A 24,716-nucleotide genomic window follows, 5' to 3' on the forward strand; every position below is an offset into this window, starting at 1 on the left:
GAACAATTTCCACTTGAGCATGTCTTACTTGAATTTATTGGGAGACGTCTGTATAACACGTGGGCTTCTGTCAATATTTTTCTCGAAGTCTAGCACTACCCTGTCGGAGATGGGCGGGAGGGCAGTGAATTCAGCTGATGACTCCAGGAAGGAGCCCGTCCGACCACATCTGCCTCCCTTCAGAAGCAGCGCCGTCAGGGCCAGGCTCCATCCATGACAGTCATCTCTGTGTCGAATGCATTGAGACCCATCAGCCTGGAATCGGGCCCATCTGATGTCCTAAGTACTCAAAAAAGTAGGTGGCAAACCCTTGTATGACCAGGAAGTGAAGACCAGGGAGTCCCGCTATCACCATGAAACTGAAGAAACACCGAGAAATGTTTCTGGAATAAGTAACTGCCCAGAACGCTATCCCCAGGTTTCCAAAGCCTGTCCAACCTGCAGCCTCACCTGGTGGGTGTTCTGGCCCCATGCCACTGCTCAGAGGAACCCAGGCCTGTCAGGGGGAGGCTGAGGATGCCGAAAGGGTGTAGTGAGGCAACTGACCAAGGGCTGAAGCCAGTGACCCCTGGACCAGGACCCGGCCACCCAACAGGAGTGTAGCCGTCTTGGTTAATGACGCACATGTTTCTCAAAACCAGCAAGGTCATGGAACTGCTGCCCCATCCGGACCTGGAGGGGCCGTGGGGCCCAGAGGCTTCTCATCTGGGACCGTGATTTTGGAGACAACACGCCAACACCACCCACAGCTGCTGACTGTTTATTGCACAAGAAACTGGCAATTCCGAGGCAAGGCGCTGGGCATTACAAAACAATCAGATGGCCAACCCAGAGCTACCAAACGATATTCTGTAGACACCTGTTATATGTACACACACGTATGTACACACACACGCACATGAACACACTCAGAACACATATGAGCCTGAGGCTTCCAAACTCCGCACAGCAGCTCGCATCCCGCCCTCTGACGCGGCAAGTTGCTGCGGGGAAACACAGCAAGTGACTCCAGGAGCCATTCAAACCAGCACAGCCAGCACAGCACACACGGCTGTCCCTGCACGGGCCAGGGGAAAGGACACAGATCTGGGGACACAAAACTATCTTCTGAAGGCCCATGACCGGTCTGGGGGCCTGCCTGGGGTCCCAGGAAGCTAGAGCTAGTCTGCAGCTGGTGCTCGGCACTAGAACCCAGGGGCTGGATCGGGAAGTTCATGACCATCACGGCTCCAGCACCCCGGAAGAGCGTGTCCTTGAAGGTATCAATACCCAGAATGCCCAGGACGGAGCCCAGCGGGGCTCTAGAAATCAAGTCAGAAGCGTGCAGCAGCTCAGGCCCTTCAGCCGCTTCCAAGAGCATCGTCTCCTGTGTGCAGACAAAGCCTTACTTCCAGGCTCTCGGCTGGCGGGGATGCCCTTCATGCTCAACAGGGGACTAAGCGACCCACCTGGAGGTCCACAGCCTGGGTGACTACATCTGGCAAAGGGCGTCCTTCTCTACCAAAGGCGGCAAGGTTGGTGGCACTCGGGGCACCACCCCTTCCCTCTCTGTCAAAGGCCCGGGGAGGAGGCCGCTGTGAGGTTGAGCTGCCCGAGCTCACAGAACTGCTAAGCTGGTTCCTAAGAGGAGCAGCTGTTTGGGGAATTCTTGGACCCACGGTGCTGGGTCTCTCGAGGTTCCAGCAACACTTGGTGCACCAGCTCCTTGACAGAGAGTGACAGCAGCACACCAGCGACAAAATACGAAGCAACCCGACGCACAAAATGCTTCAAGTTCAGGGGAAGGGAAAGAAAGTCCGAGTTGGCTGTTTCCATCCCACCGACATCCAAGCAGCTGGCACAAGCCTCGGCAGGCTGGTAGGAGTGAACTGGCCAGCCCAGAGTGGCGAGGGCCCTGCCTTGCTGCTCCGCCTCCACGGCTAAGCCTGCGGGGAAGGAAGCAAGGCAGCCTCCATCCAGAGCTCTGGGGGATTGTGGGAAGAGCTTCTCGCTCTCAGACCTTCGTTTTATACACATCACTAGAGAAGTTCTATTTAAAACGAACCTCTTTTACTGGCAAAGACCCTGACAGCGACCCCGAGCGGCCAGTCTCCTTCTCGCCTAACTAGCCCACGAGACCCTCGGTAGTGCTGCAGCCCTTCGGCACGGGCACCCCCCCTTGCACACTCACACACACCTAGGGTTGGCCGTAGGGGAGAAGGAGGCTCAGTGAGCTTCGCAGAGGGTCAGCCCTCAAGGCTGCAACAGGTGTTGGGCTCAGGTGACCAAGGGGCTTTATTCCAGACTGTCACCAGCGGGAAGGAGGGAGAGGTGGGCAGGGCCTCTTGAGGTCAGGCTCTGCTGCCACCAGCCCGATGACAGTGTGGTCCCACGCAGGGCCACCATCTGCGGGGCCTCCCGGGGCTGCGGCCAGCAGCCTCTCAGGCAGGGAGGACTCGTGACTACATGTGTGCGGGGGCATGGAGGGGGCAGCCTCAGTTACTCCTGTCCAAAGCCCTCCGTCTCCTCAATGGCGTACAGCAGCTTCTCCTTCAGTTGTTCATAGCTCTTGTACGGTGGGAGATCCAGACGGTTGAAACTGTTGAGAGAGGGGTAGAGACGGTCAGCACGGGAAGCTCGGGGCTGCTGGCCGAGGAGGGTCAAGAGCGTTCAGGCGACTGTGGCTCGACCACCACACCTGCCAGCTGGCGAGATGCGGAAGCAGGGGTGTCAAGGACCCTGCTCTTGGGGCCTTAATGCTTCAGGTTCTTGGACCACAGAGGGGTTAGGAGAGAGGCCAGGCAGCTGGGGAAATGGGGAAGTAGGCAAGAGGGCACTGGGGACAGCAGCTCTTCGCCTGCTGGAATATAAGTGCTTCAATATCTAATACCCAATATGACTGCTAGCGGGGTACATCTGCTGCCACAACTCCTGAGAGATCAGAGGCCCAGACAAAGGCGGCTGGCCTATCATAGCCCCTCCCTCCAACCCGACGGCCGCAGACATGCAAAAGTTGCTGGACTCAAGGCCCCAAAGTTGCCCTGTCTATGGGCTGCCCTCAGGGGCGCATCGGGGCTGTAAGGGTCCAGCCACATCCCAGGAGAACCAGCAGGCTCACCAGGTGTGGCTTCGGGGCAGCCAGGTTTCCTTGCCAACCTTGTCGATGCAGAACTTCTGTGGTCCGTTGCTACCTGTTATCCAAAGAAACACATCTCCTGTAACAGGACTGTCCCTTCCTAACGCAGGACCCTCTGGCTCTGCCCACAGCCGCCTCAGCCCGGGAGGCGGAGGCCACAGCTCTTGCCCCTCCCACGGACTTGCTTCCAGGAAGTCACTAGGTCCCACCCTCCCTGAGCCATCCCCACCCCCACCCAGGGGTGCCAGCAGGGCAAGGGAAGACGCACCAATGAGTTCAGCAAATCCCCCGACAGGCAAGCGGCAGGTCCCTGTAACAAACTGCAGCAGCCGGATACTTTTCTCATTGTCCATCTCCTTCACCACCTGCAACTCGGAAAGTCGAAGCAGTCAGGTGACTCCCTGAGCCTGTAACTCTCCTCTTTGGGGCTGAGCACACAAAGCCCGGACGGCTGGGGGTGACAGCCACCCACCTGGGAAACCCCTAAGCTGCTCCCTCTAAGAGGCTGTGTTTATAGAACATTCCCATCAGTCCATGGGGCATGGCTGTCGCAGAAACACTTCGGGCCAGGTATTCTCTTCTCCAAGTTCTACTTTTTAAGATACACTGAAAATGGGAGTGACTGCTTAAAAGTGGGTACAGGTGTTGTTGTTTTTGGGGAGGGCGGGGAAGGAGGATGAACTGTTCTGGCATTAGCTAATCATGATGGCTGCACAAAAGCCACTGCACTATACACTTTAAAATGCTTAACACGGTGAGTTTTATGGTATGTCGAATTTCACCTCAACCAAAACATTTCTATATAGTTATTCTCTTTTTGTGTATTTGCTATACTTCATAATGACACCACCACCCACACACAACTCCTTATATACAGGAGTTTCTCTGAATGCTTTCCCGTCCCACGTGGCTGGAAGGAAACCACCTGACCTATGGGAGTGTTCCCCTGCTGCACACCGGCGTTTAGAGCTACCCCAGCTGACCACCGACACTCCTGCCCAATGCACTGGCCACCACCCAGCTGCAACAGCTCCATCTGTCCAGAGACTGGGTTTCTCATCTCTTTTTGCAAGTTGCTGGGGGAGATGAGGAGAGTGCCAAAGGTCAGGTGGGTGATAACACAGCAAAGCCCTTGGGCTTGAGGTCTAGTCAGGTCTCGTGTCCCTTGGTGGGCTGCGATGACCAGGCAGGACCCACCTGCCAGAACCACTGGATCTGCTTGCTGTTCTTGGTGTAGTGCCGGTAGATGGTGTTCTTCTGCCAGTCGTTCATGTCTATCTCCTGCATGCCGCACAGCATCAGCTGCGAGGGAAAGGGCGTCAGCTCTGCGCGCCTGCCCCTCCCCGCCAGCAGGTGGAACCACCCCAAGCACTGCCAACTACTTCTGTTGGCGGTTTTAACCATATGGATGGCACAAATCTTGCACATGGACCCTCTCACACCAGGGCCCAGGGAGGGGTGGGTGTGAGGACCCAAATCAAAGTTATTTGCCTGTTGCTACAGTCCTGGGCATTTCTGTGGGTACACAGTGAGGCTCTCCAAGGGCAGGATCGCCCCAGAGGCAGGGTCCCAACAACCTTAGTTCTCACCTCCAGCTCTTTCTCATCAAAGTAGCGTAACCACTCCAAGGGGGCCACCTCGTTGAAGCCGTCTAGGAAGGCTTTGGTCTGCTCCTCCACGCCCCGGGTGAAACGCCAGTCGGTCAGTAGCCTAAAACCAAAGACAGGCTGTCGGTGGAGCCTGAGAGGAATCTGCTGAGACTCAACTTCCCACTTCTGGCGCTGCGAGCCCCAGCTGCTGCCGCCCCAGAGCAGAACCTCTTAAACCTCGCAGCAACCCGGAGATACGTGAGTCTTTGAAATCACCACCAGCACCTCCTCCTCCTGTCGCCGCCTGAGCCTCAGACGTACGGATGTTAACAGACTAGACCGAGACCAGAAGAACAAGCATGGGTGAATGCATGCACACACGCACGTGAGATGGTGGGTTTGAGCACACAGGACCAGAAGTCCTTTCAGTTGGGAGAAAGAAGAGAAAGATGTCTGAGTGTCAGCACTCTTTGAAGAAAGTCAGCCCTGCAGCCCTAAGTCCACCACGTGGGAAACCAGAGAGCAAACGGGAGCTGCAACAGGGCTCTGGGCTCTGGCTCCCCCAGCTCTGGTCAGCGTGTGACCATCCACGGACCGCCAGCTGAAGGCCATGCAAAATGGGAGTTTCTGTGACCCCTGGAGACCTATGGGCCATGCGTGGGCTGCTGTGTCTCTGCTCCCGCACCCCCAACCCGTCTCCCAGCACTGGAGACTCACATGATGTACTCCTCCTTGTTCTCCTCTGTCACTCGGATGCTCTCGCCACCTTCCTTCAGCTCGTGGGTCGTCACTTTGCCCAAAATCTCCATGTCCTGGATGAAGTACAGCTCGAGGCCACACTCCTCTAGGTTGTTCTCTCTGGGGGCACGAGAGCACAAGAGGGAAGACGTCTCTCTCAGAAGGGTCTTCCCTTGACCCTGCTCCACCACTCACTTTAGTGCCCCTGGGACACGAGGACGCCCAGGTGGCCCAGGACCCAGGGCAGCAGCACGGGCCGCTGCCTGATGCAAGGAGAGAATTCCAGAGCTGCCCCATGGGCACCTAGAAGCTGAGCCTCTCCACAAACACTCAGACAGCCTGGGTAAGCCCAGAGGCCACTATGGCAGAGAAAATAAAGGCCGTGGGTACCTACTCCCAACCAGAGATCCCTCTCCTCCCAACACGAGGCAAGCGAGGGGACTCACTTGATCCAGATGATGGAGTTGTAGAATTCGGGGTCAATGGACTCCAGGTCCTTCAGGGTCGGTCTCTTGTTGAGCATCCGCTTGTAGAAAGGGAGGGTGAAGCCCGTGTCAATGAACTTTCCATGGTACAGAGCCTGCGGAGGGAGGACACACAGCGGAGGTTTGTGTTCCCGCAGGCAGGCTCTAGGGTGCTCTGTATCAGAGCCCGGTCACCGTCAGCTGCCCTCTGTCCGGGGAGCACCACGCATCCAGCTACTCCAGGCCCCAAGGGAGGGTCTGGGAAATAAGCAGCACTCTGTGTCCTGACGGGGACCTGCAGACCACAGGGACGGAGCAGAGCCGGCCTGCTCAGGAACCCACCTCGGGCCCGCTGCCTGCCCGGCACACCGCCTGCCGGCTCCCTGCTCCAGCAAAGATGTGCCCACGCTCACAAAGAAGACTCGCTCAGCACAGCTCCAGGTGGCAGCCCTGACTCGCTGACGCTCAGAGCTGGGCAGCACCGGCAGCCAAAAATAATGCAGACGCGCTGACGGCGAGAGCTGGCGGGCCAGTGGTGAGTAATAGTCTAGGGTTTTACTGGCCTGGCGGCGGCCGGGCCAAGCAGATCTCTGGACCTGGGAAAAATGTGCCCACTTCCTGAGCCCGACACCTTGGCCAGAAACTTCCAGACCAGAGGAAGGGACGTATTTAGTCACGGGCTCCTGGGTCCTCCCGAGAGGGGAACAGGGCGAAGTAAAGGAAAGTTAGCAGTGAAACATCAGCTACCAAATATGGCAGCGGGGCCGTGGCTCCCAGGGGTTCCCCTCCTCAGTCCTGGTTCTCCACCCTCAGGAGACATTCAACTGGAGGCACGTGACATGACCCCCTTCCCTGTTCACATTATGTTCCTATTTCTAGATAAGTGCAGATAATGCGTGCCACCCCCCTTCCCTACCCTGCCCAGCTCCTGACAGACGCCTCCTCCACCGGGCACCACCCAGTCTACCAGGGTCTGCTCTAAGCCAGTGCAGGTTCCATATCCCCTGACAGAGGCCAGTGTCACAGCAGGACAGTCCCAAATGCCCCCACCCTGGGCTTGTGACAGATGGCGGCATCCCCAGAGGTGGGCAGCTACGGTGTGCTCAGCCCGTCATCCCAACACCCTCAAAGAGCACTTGTGAAGCCCGTGACCCCGCGCCCTGGCTTTCGCTTGACAAGTCCTCCACAGATCACCATGGATGAAACCCTCTCAACGCCCCTGGGTAGGCACTGAGAGAAGTCCGAACTAGGTCCCGAACTCTCTCTGGCTTTTTGCATGTTTAGTTAGTTCTGTGAGGATGACAGTGGGGCTGCGAGTGGTGGTGTAGGGTCTGGCTCCTCTGCTGCCCCCCTCCCTGGAGGTCTCGTGGCAATGAACCTTACCATGGCAATGAACCTGCCGATGAAGCGGAAGTAGGTGAGGTGGTCGGGGTTGATGGAGGAGGCGGGGTTGATCTGCAGGCAGTAATTGTTCTTCCCGGCGTATTCGAATAAGCAATACATGGGGTTGAGCACCTCGTGGGACAGGAGGAAAAACCACTCTCTGTGAGAGAGAGAGAGAAACAGGACTAGCGGATCCTCCCCTGCACGCGGGCTGGAGGCGCACGGCTCCCCTGCCATCCTTCTCAGCTGCTCTGGAGACACGGGTCCGGGTCAGGCGAGCCAGCACCTGGGTAGGCTAACCTGAAGTAACAGCAGGTCAGTGGACAGGGTGGGGTCAGACCCAGGGCGAACGAGGACGACAGCCACGCTTGAGGGAGACGCTCAGGAAAACGTGTGTCAGCTCCAGATGTGCATCCGGGACTTTACATCGTAATGGCAATGGGCCCCTGGCACCCTGGGCCGCCAGGCACAGCTGTGTAGGCTGTGCACCACACAAGGGCACTATGGTAAAATATCATAGATTTGCACATTTATTGCAACCATTTTCCTGCAGCCAAGGTGTTTCTTTCCGTTTAAGCCAGAATATCGCGACCATTTTCCAACATGGAGGTGTCTTGAAAAAAGGCATCTTTTTCTAAATCTTGCAGTGGTGCTGTATGAACAGCAGTCCCCCCGCTGCCACCCGACCTGAGCAGGCAGCGTGACATGAACACATGCTAATGCTTTCCCACCTCCTGATGCATGAACTGTGGTCCATGCTGCCTGTAGATTATAACGCTCACTCCCACTGCAGGGATCTTGCTTCCCTTGCACTTTGCCCTCTCCTCCCCCAGGCCCCATTACCAGACCTTGCTCGTGCTTCTACACGTTCATCTGAACCAAAACCCATGCCTTAGCATCTCTTTGCACCCTAGGTACAAGCCTCAACCAGAATTCAGAGTCCCTTTGGGCTTCAGCTAAACCCACAGGGGGACGACCCAACGAGGCCAGTCCCTGGCTGCTGGGCTGTCTGTGGCCAGGCAGACGAGGAGTCCTTCGATGCAGAGGGTGCCCCGGTATCCTGTCCGTGGTTCTACCCTGTGGTAGAACAGCATGACGTAACCTACCATAGGGTAAAACCACTGGCAGGACACAGAGAGACGGACACACACAGGGCGGGAGCCACACCAGAAGCCCACCAAGCAGAGCCTGGAGAGGAGGTCACCACGGGAAAGACAGCCATCGATCCACCGGGACCAACACAGAGGGCAAAGCCACCAACGAACAGAGGACCAGCAGCAAGTTAACCCAACACCAAGCGAGATGTCCCCACTCCAAGATAGGTGAGTGAGCTGAGCGGTCACCACAGGCTAAGATACTCCTTCTCTCTGCCGGGGCCCTTCAGCCCCATCGTCCAAGGCAACGTTTTGCTAGAGAGTCTGCTAACTTTTGTAGGTGGACTATGGTGAGGGAGAAACAATGCTTTGGGCTCTTTTGGGGGTTGTGTCAGCCATTTGAATTGTGCTGACCCTGTGTGGGTGACATGCAGCTGAATACTGGTCAAGGCCCTTTGGATTGTGACACAGCTTGTCCATGCCAGGTATGTACCAAGATGCCCCACTTAACCTGCCCCAGCGGCCTTAAAAGTAGGAGAAGTCCAGGGGTGATTTTAATGGGCGACCACATGGCACCAATATTTAGCTTCTGCCCCCCGGTGTAGCAGATGGTGTTCAAGTACAGAAATAATGACAGATTGGTTGGTAAAAGAGCCATTGCCCTGACCCCTCCCTCTGGGGCCCCCCTGACCCAGCAACTAAAGGTTAGTGCCCAGCCCAGCAGGGAACCCTGGGACCCAATTCCAACATTTGAACTAGCCATACCCGTGCCCTCTCCAGAAAAGGGTAAGGTCACTGGCAACCAATCAGAGCAGGGAGGAGGCAGCTTTCCAGCCATAGGCCCAGTACCCTGGGGAAGGGGGGTGCAGTGCAGCCTTCCCGGGGCACCGAGCTCACCTGGCAATGCCCCCGTAGTCCAGGCCCTCCTCGCCACGCATGATGATGTAGAGCCGGCGGCGCAGGTCGTAGGGTTTCATGTTCATGATCTGGGGAGACAGAGCATCATGGCCAGCCTGCCACTCTCCCTTCATGGCAACTGGGGGCAGTGGGCAGGGGACAGACACCGCTCACCGAGGCCCAGGCCTTAGAAACTCTACTGTGTGGGTTTAATAGGCCACGTGATAGAAGATGGGGAGCTGGGAGGGGGGCTTTGCACCGGCCTCTGGACTTAGATAGATACCATAATTATTTTCTAACCTGTTGGAAAGAGTCCTCAAAAAGCGTCTGCCTGGAAACGCTGATCTTCACGTGGCTGGGGAGAGCATTTGACTGAAAGGAGAAAAGACAAACCTTGAATCAGGCCTCAGGAGGTAATTATTCAGTCTGGCCTCCCCCTATCTCCCTGGGCCGGGAGAGGAGAGCCAGGTCCCTAGAAATGGGAGCTGACTTCCTGGAGACAAGGTCAAACAACGGCTCGGGGTCAGATCAGTGGCCTGCCCCCAGCTGACCAGGCTGCTGCTGGGCTGGGAAATCGAGCTGAAATAAGTCCACCACCCCAACCTGCAGGGGACGGCCCGGGACCAGCACTCACATGGCAGAGGAAACGGAACTGGTGATACTTCCACCGGAAACTTCGGTCATAGGCTCCAGGGGAACCTTGCTTCGTCCTGGGAAGAGCAAAGAAGTTCTGGTATCTGTGATTTCTCAAAAATTAGCAACCTATCTGTTAGTCCTAAGGACAGCTGGTGCTATTTTAAAGACGAGTAAGTAAGGCATAAAAGAAAAGAAGTGACTGCCTTTAAAATCTTGGGCAGATTTGAGAAGTAAAACAAACCAACAAAAGACCTAGAAATAAAGAGATTTTTGCTTTGAGAGAGAGAGGAAACCACTGAATAACTGGGGGGCCCCCTCCCTCCCCAGCCCTGCTAATGTGACATGGAAATTGGTCACTAGAGGGCAGTAAGAGCAGCTGAACATGGATACTGCTGTCGCCTGTGGCAAGTCCTTACCCTGACTCAAACCCTGGGCGAGGATCCTTAAAGGTGGTGGTACGGGTATTGTGGTCCACGAAGTAGCGCACCCCCTCGCTGGTGTACTTCATCTCCCACCCTGGGGGCAGAGCTGGCTCCTGGATCATCCTGCAAACACGGGAAGAGGGGGGTGAGGGCTGGCCCCATCTTCTGGGCCTCAATGCTTAGGAAGATGGGGTCCCCAAAGTGCTCCTTTCTCTCTGCTTTCACCCAGGCTCTGCAAAGCTTTTCCTTAAGGAACTGTACCTGGTACCATCCAAGTCATGAGGACAGTTCTGCAGAACAGAGAGGTCATTTACTGTTCCAAGGCCAAAGAACCAGCCCTCAGTGGCCATGGCCATGGCCATAGCCTGAGTGGCCACCAGCAATCCTGAGGCACCAACTGCCCCATTCCCAGACCAGCTTGGGTGGGGGGAGCACAGGGTGAAATCATGTTATCAGCAGCTTACACAGTCAACACAGCTACCAGGAAAGTCCATTTAAGGAGCCCCTTTAAGCTCTCATTCAGCTGACACTGTATCATGAGGGTTTCCAGGCACTTGTGTGTGACTGAAGGTCCCAGAACACTGGCCATAGAGGACAAATGCAGTCCAAGGCCACTTGGCCAGTGCTGGAGCTGCACAGGGCCCCCTCCCAGCCCGAGCCCTTACCCCTGGGTCCGAGGGTCCTCCCACTGGGTGGTGCGTGTGTTATGGTTCACGTAATACAGCCGTCCGTTGTCTTGTCTCTTCTCTGCCAGGGAGAAGAAAGAAAAGAGGACAGTCAGATTGGGACATCTTGAGCCCTGTTCTCTCCCCCTCTGGGTGCCCCTTTCCAGGTGCTGGGATCTGACTTGCCGCCGCTGTTCCCGCCCTGTTAGAGAAGTTTAACCAATAAAAGCCTGGCTCATACACATCTGTCACTGGCAAAAGGGACAAAGAGAATCTTTCCCTAGTGGGGAGTGGTGGAGGGACAGACACATTTCCAGCTCAGGATCAAGCACTGTCTTTGGTTGGTTGGTTGGCTGGAAGGTTGGCTGGAGGGCGGGGCGGGCAGTGTGGCAACACTGAGGGGGAGCAGCCCAGCTGAAAGCAGAGGCCTAATTGCATCCAGCTGTGTGCAAAGTGGAGGCCCTCACCCATGCCCCCCCCCCACCAAGTCCCTGACAGCTGGTCTCTGGTCCTGCAAGCTCTCAGCCCACCAGATGCAGGGACCCAGGTGCCTATGGGGGTTGCATTTCCCCTCATACCTCTCTGATCAGTACTCCACCTACCCTCTACTTGATCTTTTTTTCTCCTCAGAGGCAAAGTTTTGTTCTAAAACTCTCACGTCTCTATGTTGCATATGTGCAAATAAATGCAGGGGCTGCGGCACTTACAATGCCCATCTAGCTCTCACACCTAAGGGCATGCGTCCTGCGTTTGGGAGAGCTCAGACATTCTCTCTCTCTTCTGGACAATCCTTACTCTCTTGCCCTTTGCCTGTGCACTGAGGATGGCCTGGGGTCCTCTAGGGAGGGACTCTGGGCTTCAGGAGCAGACCCGATTCTAGTGGGGATTCCAGGCCCTGAGAAAGGTTAAAAGGGTCACCCCGTCAGCTCTGAGTGGATGGAAGGCAAAACTCAGGGCAAGGCTCTGAAGCCAGACAGGTCACCTTCCCCAGAAAGTTTCTGAGCCTTCAAATCTGTTTCTGTCTTGAGAACAAATGATGCTAATGGCCTTCTCTCACTTATGATGACAGGAGAAAATTTAAAGAAATAAAAACAATCAGTTCCAGAACCTAACAGGGAAACCAAAAATCCAAAAGGAGCAGAACTGGGGGGCCCCACCCCCTCCCCTCAAGTGTCAGGCTGCAACATTCCCAATACCAACCCAAGATCTTGGTCTCCGTCTATCTTACCTGGTATCCATTCATCGATAAAAAACACACAAACAAAAGGAGTCAAGAGAAGGTGCCTAGAATTGCTACAGAGCTACGCCCACCTCAGAAGTGCTGAGGGACTGTCCCACTGAAGACAGGCTTCCCGAGAGGGACCTGCGGGCGGGAAGGGCTCCCAGCCAGAGGCTTCTGCTCTCAACTGGACCCTCCACATCTGCTCTGCCCGGGCCTCAGTCAGCGCTCACCGCCAGGCTGCGGGGTCTGTCCAGTAGGTCTGAGGCCTGTGGCCTTGCTTCTGGCCCTGCTCCCTGCACGGGGGGCCTTGGTATGGTCCCTCGGAACTGGTGCATACAATTGGTGCATACAATTTCATAGTTTGGGGCTGGGAGAGTCCTAAGAGCACCTAGCTCAGCCTCATTTAGGGAGAAATGGACTCGGGAACATTTGGGCATGTGCCCAGGGATCAGGGCAGCTGAAGAGATGTGGACCTAATGCTGAGATGCCCCGACCCCTGAGCCGATGCTCAGGAAGGACCACGGGGTCTGTCATGGAGGAGCAGAAAGGGACGCAGTACTGAGAGCGGGACACAGCAGACCTGACAGCAGGCTCGTGCTAAAGGCAATTCTCGTTTAGTTTTGCTGCTCTTTCTGTGCAATCTCAGCTCTCCCTGGGGAGATGCCCTGCACCAGCCCTGGAGAGGCCAACACAAAGCCCGAAGGATTCGATTAGGAAGGCCCCCTGGCCCTCGGCCAGATGTTCTTTCTTCTCAGTCACATACCATTTCGTTTTGTCGTGTTTTCCTCATCATTTGTAAACAGCACCGACTCCAACCGTGGCTCCGAGTCCCATCTCAGATATTTCACACGTGGCTTCTGGGAACTGTCTACAAGTCCTTATAGCTACCCTTACTTGGTGACCATCATTTAGCAAAACTGGCAGAGAAATAAATTACTTGACTCTATGGAGAAAGGTGCAACTCTGAGTCCCCAGCTCCAGGTCACAGTGTCTACTGGCTGCCAAACAGCATTACAGATTCTTGTTTAATCTGTTGAGTTGTCCCCTATCTAGACAGGGATCCTGTGCGGGACTCCCCCACCTTTGACTTACTGCCAGTCTCTGAGACAGCAATGACCTTTCATCGGCTCAGGGAGCAAGGTGGATTCTCTAGCAGAAAATCAATTGTGTGGAGGCCTCCCTAACTGACATATCCCACTGGGAGGATGAGGAGGTCCCGCCAGTGCTCTGGAATGCTGTGGTAATTCAGTAAGTGATACCCTGCAGGTCCCAGGGGGTTGATGCAACTTCGTAAATTACTACCAGGGAGTAGCTGTGTCTGCACCGAGAGGCTCGGATGCGCATCCTGTCATTGTCAGCTTCTCCATCTTCGCTGGGGAGCATGCCCCCGCCCAACTTAATACCATCTGCGAACACCACCAAACCCGCATTTACTGTCTTCTGCCGGCCTAACCAATCAATTAAACCCAACACAGGCCAATTCCTGCTAAACGGTCCTCTTTAGCTCCCAGGAACTCTTGCCTGCTGAAAAAAAATCCTCACCCAGCTCAGAGAGCTGCGGAAAGCACCCAGTCTCGCCATCTCTGACGACCCCTCTTTGCATGACCACTCCAAACCAGAAAAGCCATAAAGTCTATAATTTCTCTCAAGTCCATCTAACGCATTACTGCAAATCACACCAAAGACTTAGGTGAGAGGCAGCTGTCAATGACAAGGAGAAGCCAGCATGATGCCGTTAACTAGCAATGGTGTACTTTAATAGAGTCGCCGCCCAACGCTCAGCTGGCTTCCCTCCGGCCCCTTTCACAGCCGTGTCCCCCCAAAAAGGTGGCTTCCATTAGCTCAGGGGTCGGAGCATCTCAGCGTTAGGTCCCCATCTCTTCAGCTGCCCTGACCCTGGGCACATGACGGAATGTTCCCGAGTCCATTTCTCCCTAAATGAGGCTAAGCTAGATGCTCTTAGTCCTCCAGCATCTCAGCTGCAAAGAAAGGTTTGGTAAAGTAACTCCTTTCAATCACAGGCCACAGACCTGAAATAAATGCATCTGGGAATCAGCCACGTCAGAAGTGACAGGATGGGTTGTTGGGTCGACACCTTGAAAGTCAGGACCGAAACCCAACAGTACCACAGCCGCGCGGGGACTTCTTTCGTAGGTTCCCCCTCCTTCCGCTATGGCGGGTGAATGCTACTGGGCAGGGGGACTCCATTACTTTCCCAGCCTTCTCGCTCCATGGCCTGCAATTTCTCTGGCTGGGCATCCCCACAGAGCGCGCTGGAAAGAAGTGAACTGGGAAACCGAGGGAGGGGAGAGAGGAGGACTCGCAGGGAGAGCACGGAGCACGGTGCAGCACCAGCTAAGGGAGGCGGAGGGACAGACGTGGGACTCAGTACTTACCCCAGCCGGGAGGGAGGGGGCCCAGTGGGTCATGGTCGGTTGAACCACTCGAAGACTAAACACAAGAAACACAGCAGAACACAGAGGTTAAAAAAACGCCGCTGGTTAAAAATAAATTGATAGATAAACCTAAAAACGCCAACTCGTTTCCACATTTGGGCTCTTTGTAGAGGAGATCGTGGGGCTTTAGGTGACATCCGCTCCCCTCAAAAGTCTTTTTCAAAAAAGAAAAACTGAAAAAGAACCCTGCACACTGAGGACCCAGATAGGTTGTGGCGAGGGTGGAGTGAGGGGGAGGAAGAGGTGCGCAGATGAAGGCGGGCCAGGGCCCCGGAGGCAGCGGGCTGGCCCCAGGCATGGCCGAAGGGCCCAGAGCCGGGCTGCTGGCGAGCTCGGCCAACCCAGTGCCTCTGCTCAGCTCCTGCTCCCGCGGCCAAGGCAACTGAAATCACCACCACCTCCAACTTTCTCCAAGAACCACACACGGGAAGGGAAAAAATATCGCAGGCCTTTCCAATGAAATCATTCCCACAAGCCCTGCCCACGCCCAGAGCTTCCTGGCTGGGGGCTGGGCCCTCCTCCCTGCACCTCCCTCCTGGGTGCGCTGGAAGAGGGAGCAGGGTGTGCAGCATCAGCCCAGACTGAGGGCACATTCATGCCCCAGGCCCCTTACCTCCCCCAGGAATGTTTTGCTTCCCTTCACAAAGCACCTTTATTCTCCTCCGGCCTGAACCTGAAGTTGCTCAGTGTTCTGTGTGTGCCTGTCTGGGGAGGTGGGGCTGGGGGCGAGGTGGCAAGAGAGAAGGGGAGACAGGAGAAAGCAGGGGGAGCTGACTCCAGGACTTCAGGGTCGCTGTTTACATTAGAGCCCCCCACCCCCAGCCAAATTCTGCTGCAAGGTCCCTGGGGCGGGGCTGCTGTGGACCAAGAGTTCTCATATCCTGTGGGGAAGGGGGTGCTGTCAGAAACTCTTCATAGTTAAATAAAACAAGTATTGTTCTGCGCTTTCTTTCTTTCTCTCTCTCTCTCTCGCTCTTTTTTCCTGAAACATTTTTATTTCACTTACTAAAATTTAATCATTACATTAGGGGATCAAGTTCTCAATGCAGACTTCGAGCTGCCTGGCTGGCCCCTTCGGAGCCACACACAGGCATGAGGATGAATGGAGCTCAGTCTCGGCTTGAGAAAACATTGGTGGAACTCAACTGCCAACGAACCCCCTTTCACAGCCACCCTCCACCCCCAGCTGAAAGGACAGAGAAACGTTCTTTCCAAGGTGGCAGCACAAGCAACTCTTCCAAAGCGAGTTCCAACAAAGACGTTTAAGTCTGGAAACCATAGGTTCCTTGATGGGACAGAGCCCCCTTTCAGCCGCGGGCCTCCAACCCAGCAGAATGAAACTGCACCAAGGTGTGGGAGGCGGGCTGTCCTCCATTTAGGGCACGTTACCATCCGTGCAACGTGGAGGACGTGCGCAATATCTCCACCACAGTTCAGGTTTGTCTGATGGTTACGGAAAAAGATCTCCCAAATTCACAGCGGTCGTTTTGCTGGGGGTGGGGTGCAGCATCTCAAGTGCCTCCAAGTTTGTTTAAAACACCCATGCATTTCAGATAATGAAGCCAAATACAATGTCGTGGGGTAAGCACTGAGCTGCAGCAATGACCTTGAAGAAGGAAAGCACTACGGAAAAGGTCATTTTAAGAATTTAAAAGAAACACTTTGTGCAAAATTATTTGCTGCTTCAGGTCTTTTCTTGGAATGAGTGGACAATCCACAAGCACTGAGGGGCTCCGATGGGTACCAACTGGGTTTCGGTGGACTTACAGGCATCTTTTGCTTAACTGTATAAATCAATAGACCAAATGTCTTCACTGACAGTCTCTGTGGCCTGCATTGAACTACAAACAAAAAATATTTATCAGCTAGCAAATAACAGAGCATCTAGAGTGTAGGCACATGACTTAAGAACAGCCAATCAGGTGCTCCCACACAAACTTGCAGGGACCGGAAAGAAAGCATGGGGGCTGTTGGAGACACCTCACTGCTACAGTAGAGACCACAGCCCATTGGAGCATCCAGTGTTTAACAGCAGATAGATGAGCGATGCCCTACCAGTGGTCAGCAAACTGCGGCTCTTTTGACTAATGAGTTTGCCGACCACTGACCTAGACTCTCGATTCCAATAATTACAGGCTGTTGTTGTTCCTTGTGATTAAGCCCCTATCTCAGTGGTCGGCAAACTCGTTAGTCAAGAGAGCGGCAAACCTCGGCTCGCGAGCCGCAGTTTGCCAACCACTGCCCGAGACAAATCATCCCTTTGCCCTGCCTACCCCAGGTTTTCTACCAGAGTTTGATTCTTCATCGTTCTGTTAATTCCCACTTGATAAATTCTTTTTTTGCTTAAGCTTAACCAAGCAGGTTTCTATTATTCATCAAAATGAACACTGACTAGCATACAAAACACAGGGAGGAGAATAAAAAGAAATTATCAGCCCTTTTCTTAATCCTTGACTTTTTAATGTCACAAACGTCATACAATGTTGGCTCTCTTTTGTTAAAGTGGTTTTTAAAAAATGTCTTCGGCATCCTCCTAGTCTCACCTCCAACACTTGTCAGAAGAGAGAAGAGGAAGCAGGAGGGAGGGAGATACAGACCAGAGACTGATAAACAGGAACACGTGAAATGGAGTCACTGGGAGCCGACCACCTGCCCTTCTCTCCCACCACGCTCCCCAGAATGCACGATCGCAGGTGGGTGGCTCACAGCAGAAAAGCACCGAGAAAGGGGCCGGGAGGGATTACAGCCAGAAGAGAGATCCTAGGACGCGCAGGGGACTCGGAGGGACAGGACAGTTTCCTTTATCACCAGGAACAGAAAGGAACGCTGTGGAACAATTTTCCTGGGAAGTGTCTGTGGGTTGGGAGATCCGAGGTACAGGCCATGAGCCAGACAGCTCCTGTGAGTTCAAGTCTCCCAGGGAATAAGCACCAAGTTCCAGTAATATTTTAAGACACAAACTCAGAAATAAAGAATGTCTAGCAAATAAAACCAAGGGCGAGAAAGGCTCTGGGAAGGGCATGAAGGTTACAGTGTGGAAGGCAGGCCCCCAGTGGGTGCGGAACAAAACCCAGGTGCTTGAGAACTCAAGCCAAGGGGCCCTCCGCACAGTGAGAACCAGGTTGTCTGTTTCTGGATAATGCAATTCGGCATCCTCAGATTAGGAGCCACAGAAAGATTTGCTTCAGTCCTACCGACACTAGATTATTAGGAGAGGACCAAAGGGGAAGCAAAGGAAGACGTGTCACAGAAATAGCAGTAGATGTGAGACGGGTCCTGTCACAATACACAAGGCGCACGACCGGGCCGGGCATCCGCAGTGGACTGCAGTGGGAACCCAAAACAGAAGGCAAAGTGAAAGTGCACATCGGACACAAGTATGTGCATGATGATCATGGGCAACAAAGGCACCAGGCCGTTAGGACAGGAAAACATGTCAGAAATAAGGGAACAACAGAGACCAAAAAAAAGGATGTGTGTGGAGGCAGATGGCAGGAAGGAACTGCGGGAGTCTGCAATCTGGGGTTCCCTTCATTTCCATTTTGAACTGTATTTTGTGTTCTCTGTGGGGCAGCAAAGAACAGGTCTCACTTTCAGCCCCGCAGGAGAAAGAGGAGGAGGGGAGGCCGCTGGTATAGTATCAGCTCTTAAGTCTACCACGTCAAATCCTGGGCCAAGGCCAAACCCCAAAATAACTCCATGAAAGCGACTCTTCTTACTTGTAACCAGGACATGGCACCACAGCAAACAAGAGGGGTAAACCAAACCCAAGGGGGAGGGAAATCAACAGAGAGACATTGAAAGCTGACCCAGAAAATATGGGTCTTGTTTCAGGGAGAAAGGGGAGCCATCACCTCCATCCAGAGCCCTCCTAAATCCCCAACCAAGCTGAGAAAACGGTATTCGAGTACTTAAAAGAAAAAAAAAAAATTAGTGCTTAATTTTTCACTTCTAGGAGACCCTCCAAGACAAAGTTCTTCCTCTGCAGGCCCAGAATGATGCTGCTACAATGAGAGGCAGGAAAGAGGAACAGAAGTGCCAAAAGACCAAGCAGACGTGAACTCCGGGGTCTTCCCTTTCACATACCAAGCATCTTGGTCAACCTACAGGACCTACCTGGTACTTGCTGGAGAAGGAAAAAAGATCCCTTTAATGGATTCTTTTTTAACTTAGTAAGTTGAGTAAGCAGGAAGACAGAACCATGTGAGACTCCTAAAATGTGTCCTTGTCTTGAAGTCCAAGGACCAAGATGCCCACAACCCAGTTTTGCAGCCACGACCACCCAAGCAGATGGCAGGTAAGGTCTTTGGGGCCCAGCACATGAAGAACAATTTCTGAAACGCAGAGGATGACCAGATCCCATCCAATTTAGAAACATGCCAGAACCGGATGCCAGGCATGTGTGAAAGGGGCTGTGGAGTGGGAGGCCTGGCATAAGGACTCAGGCAGTGCTGCACCTGGTAGACCACCAGGGCACTTCAGCTGCTCTTTCTTGTGACAGTGATTAAATGTTGTGGACCAGCTCACAACCTTTCCACCCTCCAATCCACCACGTCCTATGAGGGTTCTACACAGATCCCAAGCTTCATGTTCAAGGTGCTCTGAGAAAATGCAGAGTTCCAACTTGGGAATCCCACCCCTTCCTCCCCAAAAGGCCATGTGTCTGGGTGCCCTACAGCCACCATGTTACTGGTGGAAGCTCTAATGGAGTAGAGATTCAGGAAGGTGAGGCTAATAGGGTTCACAGTACGGGAAACCATAGACAGTTCATTTGGGACCACTCTGAATTCTGGAGTAGAACATTTAAATGCTATTCTGTAGGTAATGACCACAAAAGTTTTTGAGCCGGTGATAAAAAATGACAGTATAAATGTAGAGCAACCTCCTTCCCCCTTCCTTAAACCCTCCACAGTGATTTTTTTTAACAGTGATGAAATGACAGCGATACCTGAAGACTGCTCTGATGGGAACAGGCAGTATGAATTGAAGGAGAGAGAATGGCAGCAAAGAGAACAATTCAGAAGCTGCCCTAACCATTCAGTTGGAAGAGGCAGAGGAAAATCAGGAATTAGATAGCAGGAGGTTGATCTAGATTAGGGGGTCAATAAACATTTTCTGTAAAGGATCAGACAGTAAATATCTTAGGCCAGTGGTCGGCAAACCGTGGCTCGCGAGACACATGTGGCTCTTTAGCCCCTTGAGTGTTCTAACGCCACTTCTTCAAAATAGACTCGCCCAGGCTGAAAACCAACTTCTGCGCATGGGCCACGAAGTTTCAATCGCACTGTACGCGTGCGCCCGCACGTGGTATTTTGTGGGAGAGCCACACTCAAGGGGCCAAAGAGCCGACCAATGTCTTAGGCTGTATGGGCTACATACTCCCTGTTGTGACTACTTCATTCTGTTATTATAGCTTAAAAGCAGCCACAATCAATACCCCAAGTACAGGGTGTGCTTATCCTTATATAATAAAAGGCTAATATGCAAATTGACCGAATGGCAGAACGATCAGTCGCTATGATGTGCACTGACCACCAGGGGGCAGACACTCAATGCAGGAGCTGCCCCCTGGTGGTTAGTGCACTCCCACAGGGGGAGCGCCACTCAGACAGAATCCCTGAGCCGGGCTCATGGCTGGCAAGTGCAGCCCACCTCCGTGGCAGCACTAAGGATGTCCGACTGACAGCTTAGGCCCACTCCCCGTGGGCATCCCCCGAGGGCTCCCAGACTGCAAGAGGGCACAGGTCAGGCTGAGGGACCCCCCCAAATGCATGAATTTTGTGTACCGGGCCTCTAGTGTGCCAATAAAACTTTATTTACAAAATCAGGCGAGGGTCAGTTTGGCCCACAGGCCATAGCTTGCCAACCCCTGATCTAGATGAACTTTAAAGGCCCTTTCATCCTTGAGTATCTGTCCAATAATAAAGATCTAAAGAAACACAGTAGCAATGGGAAGAGAAGGATCTGGATGGTTGTTTTGATTTGAAAGGGTGAGATATAGGAGAAGTCACAGCTAACCAGGCTCTAAGTCCGGGTAAATGGACTTGGATGGGAGGGCCAGAAGAGAAATACAATGTTGAAAGAAAGACGGTGAATTCAGCTTCAGACACATTGAGTCCTTAGACACAGAGGCTGAGCATCGAGTTACTAAGTTAGAAACACTGGTGTTTGAGGAATTTCACTGTGATGAGTAAAATCTCAGGGTCAGGGCACTGACATTTTCCCTGCTCACCCAACAGGTCAGTGGAGACTAGGCGAAGCTGCAATTTCTGCCCTCTCACCTGGTAGAGGAATCTTTGGCTGAAGTGCTGCATGGCGCCCTGGAGCTGATTCCGCTGTGACTGCCACTGCTCATAGTTGCGCACATACTCGGCTGTGGGGCGCTGCCAGGTGGTGGTCCGAGTGTTGTGATCCACATAGTAAAATCTGCCTCGGGGGTCTGTGCGTTTCTCCCAGCTGGAAACATGAAGCTCAGCATGAATATAGTGACCACCCCACCCCTACCTTCAAATTCTAGCAAAATCTCAGATGGTTGACAAGAAAGGACCACGGGAGGGTGAAGGGTGGTGTCTGGCACAGGAGCTTGGCTGCTCGTGGGAAGCACAGCCAGGCAGGCCCCAATCACAGAGGCTTCTGAGGCTTAGATGATTATAGAGAAAATTTGTGGTTGCATCCTTAGCAACCAATCCCTCCTTACCACTAGCTCCTGATTCCCATTTAGGTGATGTATATGGTTTTAGGAAAGATGGCTCTACTCCCAACCCAGGAGTTGAACTATTTACTAAACCAAAAGTGGACAAATGCTGGTCAACCGGTGAATCTTGATAGTTTTGCTAGGAATTCTGGAAAAAGCAGTCTCTCTTCCTTGCAGGATATGACTGAGAAAGCATGTAGTCTGGGAGCTATTGGCTGCCATCTTGAACCCAAACAACGTGAAGTTGACCCAGTGGATGGCAGAGCAGAAAAGTGGGGGGAAATCTAGTTCTTTGGTGATATTGTTGAGCTACTAGTTCAGGCTTCACTTGAAACCAGGACCTACATCTAGAATTTTGTTATATGAGCCAATAAATTCTCTTCATTACTGAAGCCTATTTGGACCCCACATTTTTTTTATTGGCATCTGAAATTACCCTGATATAAGGTGCCAGTGAAGACATGTTGCATGGTCATGGGAAGGTTGGTGCAAATGGCAGCAAGTCTCTCCACATTATCTTTGGTGAGTAACAACCTTTCCAAAGTTGGTCCTAAAACTCCCAGGGGCAAGGCAGGGCTAGAATAGGTGGTAAAAACCTCGGCCGTGCTTGACAGGTTTCATTTCATTTCCACATACACAAGGGCAAGGTGAGCAAAAGAAAGTAAGAGAGGGACGTACCTGCATGGGGTGATGGAAATGTTTTTTATTTTGGTGGGGTGTGGGCTACACGAGTGTATGCATTTGTCAAAACTCTACAAACAGCACATCCGAGATCTGTATATCTTATTGTATGTAAATTATACTTCAATTTTAAAGGTGAATTTGAACCTAATCAAGCCTCCATATCTAACTACCAGTTTACAGGAAAGATAAGGGATACAGAAGCATGTTACACAATACCACAAGGTCACAATTAGCCACATCCAGAATATGAGAAACTCTACAAGACAACTGCCCATGATCTTAAACAAATAAATGGTCTGAAGGAAAAAAAAGAAAGGGTAGGAGAACTTATAGGTTAAAAGAGACTTATGAGACATATCAGCCAAAAGCAATGTTTTGATCTTAAATCTGGATCTGATTCAAACAAATCAAGTATAAAAACACTTTTAAGACAACCAGGAAAAATGACATGCAAACTGGGTATGACATGAAAGAAGGAAATAGTGTTAATTTTGTTGGGAGGGATAATGGTATTTTGGTTTTTTTAGAAAACACCCCATCTGTTAGAGACATATGTGATATATTCATGGATCACAAGATATGATGTCTGGGATTTGCTTTAAAATTCATTGGCCCCTCTCCTGGGAGGTTAGATGAAATAAAATGTTATTAATTGTCAGAACCAGGTGAGGATTACAAGGGACTCACTGTATTATTCTCTCAAATTTGATGTATGCTTGAAATTTTCCATTCTAAGTATGAAGGAGGGGTGGAAAGGAAAGTGGTTAAAGATAAGAAATATTAAAAAAATAAAATTAAAAGACAAGAGATATCACTGAAGAAAACAGGACTAGTCCACTGCAAAGAGAACCCAATATAGATTGTGTTGTATGATTCTAAACTGTTGCGACTTTGTTCCCTGATTACCTTCACATTTCATCCTCTCTGAATTCTTACCTTACTCAAATGACTATCATGCTTCAGGTTGGTATCTTCCCAACATTCAGGGTTACACTCCGAGATGACTTTTGGTGCAATCTCTTCAATGATTGTTTTAAACTCAAATCCTCCCTAGATAAAGCTACTCCCAAGCAGTTCTTAGCCTCATGGCTAGTTCCCAGATTCTGTCTGGCTTGCACCCATTATACTGTCCTGCCTTCACGACCTGCTGGCACTTTGGATTCAACTAAACACCGTGGCTCTCTCCCGAAACATAAGAGAATGGAACTTGGTGAAAACAGGTCTTTCCCTGTCTTCTTTAGGTCAGTCCTCCTCCCAGAGTAAAATCACACCATCTTCCCTGACTCTTCCTTCTCTGCTGACTGTCAATAAACCACTCAGCCACAGATCTTTTTAATTTGTTGTCTCTCTGCCCTTGACTTGCATTTCTGTATCCAACTATCCCTGAACTAATCTCCCCACTCCAACCCAGCCTATAAACTGCCATCCAGATAACCATGCAAGACTGACCTCGTATGTCATGCTCCTGCTCAAAACTTCAGCTGACTCCCCACTGTACTCCTTTATCATAAGTCCTTTCAACGAGTGATTTTCATTTTATTTTTAAAATATATGTTTTATTGATTTCAGAGAGAGGAAGGGAGAAGGAGAGAAAGAAACATCAATGATGAGAGTCACTGATCGGCTCCTGCACGCCCCCTAATGGGGGTCGAGCCCACAACCCAGGCATGTGCCCTGATCAGGAATCGAACCGTGACCTCCTGGTTCATGGGTCGACCTCAACCGCTGAGTCACACTGACCAGGTTCATTTTATTTTTTATCAAAGAAATCATATATATATATATATATATATATATATATATATATATATATATATATATATATATAGTTTAAAAACACAAAAAAGTACTATAGGGGACACACAAAAAACCCGTGTCTCCTGCCCTACCTCTCCCCATTGCTGACTCCTGCTCCTCAAAAGCAACTACTTTCAACTCCTTACTACTTCTTCTACTACTTACATCTGCTTCTTCTACTACTTACATACACACTTCCAAACAATGAGCTTATTCCATGATTTCTGGCCTTCTGCCATCTAGACATAACTTATGGACTTTCCACTATAAATTTGAGGATTTAGTTATTGTATTCCACCCACCACCCCCACAATACACACAAAGCCCTCTTTTGAATTGTCCTCCCAAATAGAAAATCACTAAAGCAATATTCAGAGTTTGTACGATGACTTTGTAGAGTACTATAAATACATTTCCTTACGTATACAACTTTTTCCCCCTCTGGAATTAAGAACTGCCTTGTTTTATGCTGCTTGATTTAAAAGAACCTATCACTAATTCACCCCCAGATTCTGACAGGGCAGGTGGCCTCTCGGGGTCATTTAACTCTTAGCCACATCTCTTCCGAAACCCTTTGTGCAACGTGGGCAGTCGTCCTCCAGGCCTGCTCTCCATTTTTGTCCTAAGTCCGTGGTCGGCAAACTGCGGCTCGCAAGCCACATGCGGCTCTTTGGCCCCTTGAGTGTGGCTCTTCCACAAAATACCACAGCCTGGACGAGTCTATTTTGAAGAAGTGGCATTAGAAGAAGTTTAAGTTTAAAAAATTTGGCTCTCAAAAGAAATTTCAATCGTTGTACTGTTGATATTTGGCTCTGTTGACTAATGAGTTTGCCGACCACTGTCCTAAGCCATCTTCCTTC

The 24,716-nt window shown here is 52.0% G+C and overlaps 1 protein-coding gene across 3 annotated transcripts in view; it reads right to left on the reverse strand.

Moving 5' to 3' along the window:
* Positions 1-746: 746 nt before the first annotated feature.
* Positions 747-24,716, reverse strand: part of WWP2 (WW domain containing E3 ubiquitin protein ligase 2) — a 124,272-nt gene continuing 100,302 nt past the window's right edge. For all 3 annotated transcript variants that reach the window (XM_079800535.1, XM_079800534.1, XM_079800536.1), the window contains exons 10-24: positions 20,963-21,137; positions 14,622-14,676; positions 11,004-11,085; positions 10,333-10,461; positions 9,915-9,990; positions 9,581-9,652; positions 9,281-9,369; positions 7,290-7,449; positions 5,889-6,022; positions 5,422-5,562; positions 4,705-4,825; positions 4,313-4,417; positions 3,384-3,480; positions 3,098-3,170; positions 747-2,578 (exon numbers count right to left, since the gene is read on the reverse strand). In XM_079800535.1, coding sequence (XP_079656661.1) covers positions 2,479-2,578; positions 3,098-3,170; positions 3,384-3,480; positions 4,313-4,417; positions 4,705-4,825; positions 5,422-5,562; positions 5,889-6,022; positions 7,290-7,449; positions 9,281-9,369; positions 9,581-9,652; positions 9,915-9,990; positions 10,333-10,461; positions 11,004-11,085; positions 14,622-14,676; positions 20,963-21,137 — 1,609 coding nt within the window. In that variant the 3' untranslated portion in view covers positions 747-2,478. The remainder of the gene's footprint in view (positions 2,579-3,097; positions 3,171-3,383; positions 3,481-4,312; positions 4,418-4,704; positions 4,826-5,421; positions 5,563-5,888; positions 6,023-7,289; positions 7,450-9,280; positions 9,370-9,580; positions 9,653-9,914; positions 9,991-10,332; positions 10,462-11,003; positions 11,086-14,621; positions 14,677-20,962; positions 21,138-24,716) is intronic.

Source organism: Cnephaeus nilssonii (assembly GCF_951640355.1).
Source record: "Cnephaeus nilssonii genome assembly, chromosome: 20".
Lineage (NCBI taxonomy): Eukaryota > Metazoa > Chordata > Mammalia > Chiroptera > Vespertilionidae > Cnephaeus > Cnephaeus nilssonii.